The sequence below is a fragment of the Canis lupus genome, chromosome 37 (genome assembly GCF_048164855.1).
Source record: "Canis lupus baileyi chromosome 37, mCanLup2.hap1, whole genome shotgun sequence".
Taxonomy (NCBI): domain Eukaryota; kingdom Metazoa; phylum Chordata; class Mammalia; order Carnivora; family Canidae; genus Canis; species Canis lupus.
In genome coordinates, this window is record NC_132874.1 from 1,420,974 (window position 1) to 1,422,632 (window position 1,659).

General features: G+C 40.7%; 1 protein-coding gene across 1 annotated transcript; it reads right to left on the reverse strand.

The window, feature by feature from the left end:
- Positions 1-729: 729 nt before the first annotated feature.
- LOC140626075 (putative olfactory receptor 2W6) lies at positions 730-1,659 on the reverse strand. Its single transcript, XM_072813688.1, has one exon. The coding sequence runs from the start codon at positions 1,657-1,659 to the stop codon at positions 730-732; it is 930 nt and encodes a 309-aa protein (XP_072669789.1).

A 1,659-nucleotide genomic window follows, 5' to 3' on the forward strand; every position in this document is an offset into this window, starting at 1 on the left:
TGAGTTATCTGATTCTTATTCTGTGTAAATGATATATATTATTATTAATTGTAAATTATAGATGATAAGCTGAAAGCAATAGAAAATAACTCTTGTCAATGACATGTGAACTCAGTTCTGTTAAGTTGAAATGGAACTGGTTTCTCTCCCCATAGCAAAAGAAGCAATTTTTTTGTCTCCTTTTGCACATTCATTTCAACATTCCTTCACTTCTTACAAATTTATTCTTTTTGACTTTTAATTTTTATAAGGTTTAAAAAAAATAATCTCCACACTCAACTTGGGATTCCAACTCCCAACCTTGAGATCAAGAATTATAGGCTCCACTGACTGAGCCAGCCAGATATCCCTTGACTTTTTTTTAAAGCTGGTTATTAAGTTTGCCTGATTCCTTTATTAATTGAGCCGAATAAAATATTTAACACATGTTTATTTTATATCTACATGAAAATCTTTTCACTGTTCTTCTAAGACTTAATTCTTTTTTACTAAATATTATTTTGCTAAGATAGGTCCATATTTTGCGTGGCTATGGTTGGTTCCTGTTGACTCTGGATACACTTCAGGGCATTTATCCATATTTTTAAAAACCCAAGCATTTGACACATGGGTTAATTTTATTATAAGCACTAAAAAAAAAAAAAAAAAAAAAAGCACTAAGTACATAGCAGTGTTTGAAAAAAAAAATCACCTAGGACTGCATAACTAGTAGCACATTGTTGCTCCTGCTCATTGTTGCCTCCCCAAAACCTTTTTCAGTGCCCCTTTTACCTCTTTATTCCTTAAGGTGTATATGAGTGGATTCAACATAGGAGTCACTAGGTTGTAGAAGAGGGTGAGAAACTTGCCTTGGTCCTGAGAGGAGCTGTTTCCTGGCTGCATGTACATATAAATGATGCTCCCATAGAATAAGGAGACCACGGTGAGGTGGGAGCTGCAGGTATTGAATGCCTTCCAGCGGCCAGCAGCAGACTTGATCTTCAGCACTGCTGCAGTGATATAGCCATAGGACAGGAGAATAAGAACGAGGGGCAGGAGGACGATGAGAATGGCAAAGGTAAAGGCCAGCATTTCTACTGCACGGGCGTCCACACAAGCCATCTTAATCAGTGCTGGCATTTCACAGAGGAAGTGATTGATCCGGAGCCGGCCACATCTGGGAAGAGTCATTGTGAGTGGGGACATGACGATGGCATTGACCAGTCCGCTCCCCCAGGCCACAGCCACCAGTCGTAAACACAGCTGGGGGTGCATAATGACCAGATAGTGGAGGGGTTTGCAGACTGCAGCATAGCGGTCATAGGCCATCACAGCCAGGAGGATGCACTCAATGCTCCCCACAGAAAGGAAGGAGAAAAGCTGGACCACACAGCCAGCATAGCTGATGGTCTTGTCAGGGCCCCAGAGGTTCACCAGCATCTGTGGGATACAACTAGTACTGAAGCAGAGATCTAGAAAGGAAAGATTGGCCAGAAAGAAGTACATTGGGGTATGAAGTCGAGAGTCTAATATACACACAAGGATTATGGTTGAATTTCCCAACACAGCTACTGTATACAGAATAAAATTTACTATGAAGAGCACTAGCTCCAGCTTGGGACGATCAGAGAAGCCCACTAAAATAAAACCATACTCTGAGCTGCCATTGGATTTTTCCAT

Bases quoted from the DNA above. Each gene is read 5' to 3' on its own strand.
- LOC140626075 (XM_072813688.1), bottom strand. From the start codon at position 1,659: ATGGAAAAATCCAATGGCAGCTCAGAGTATGGTTTTATTTTAGTGGGC.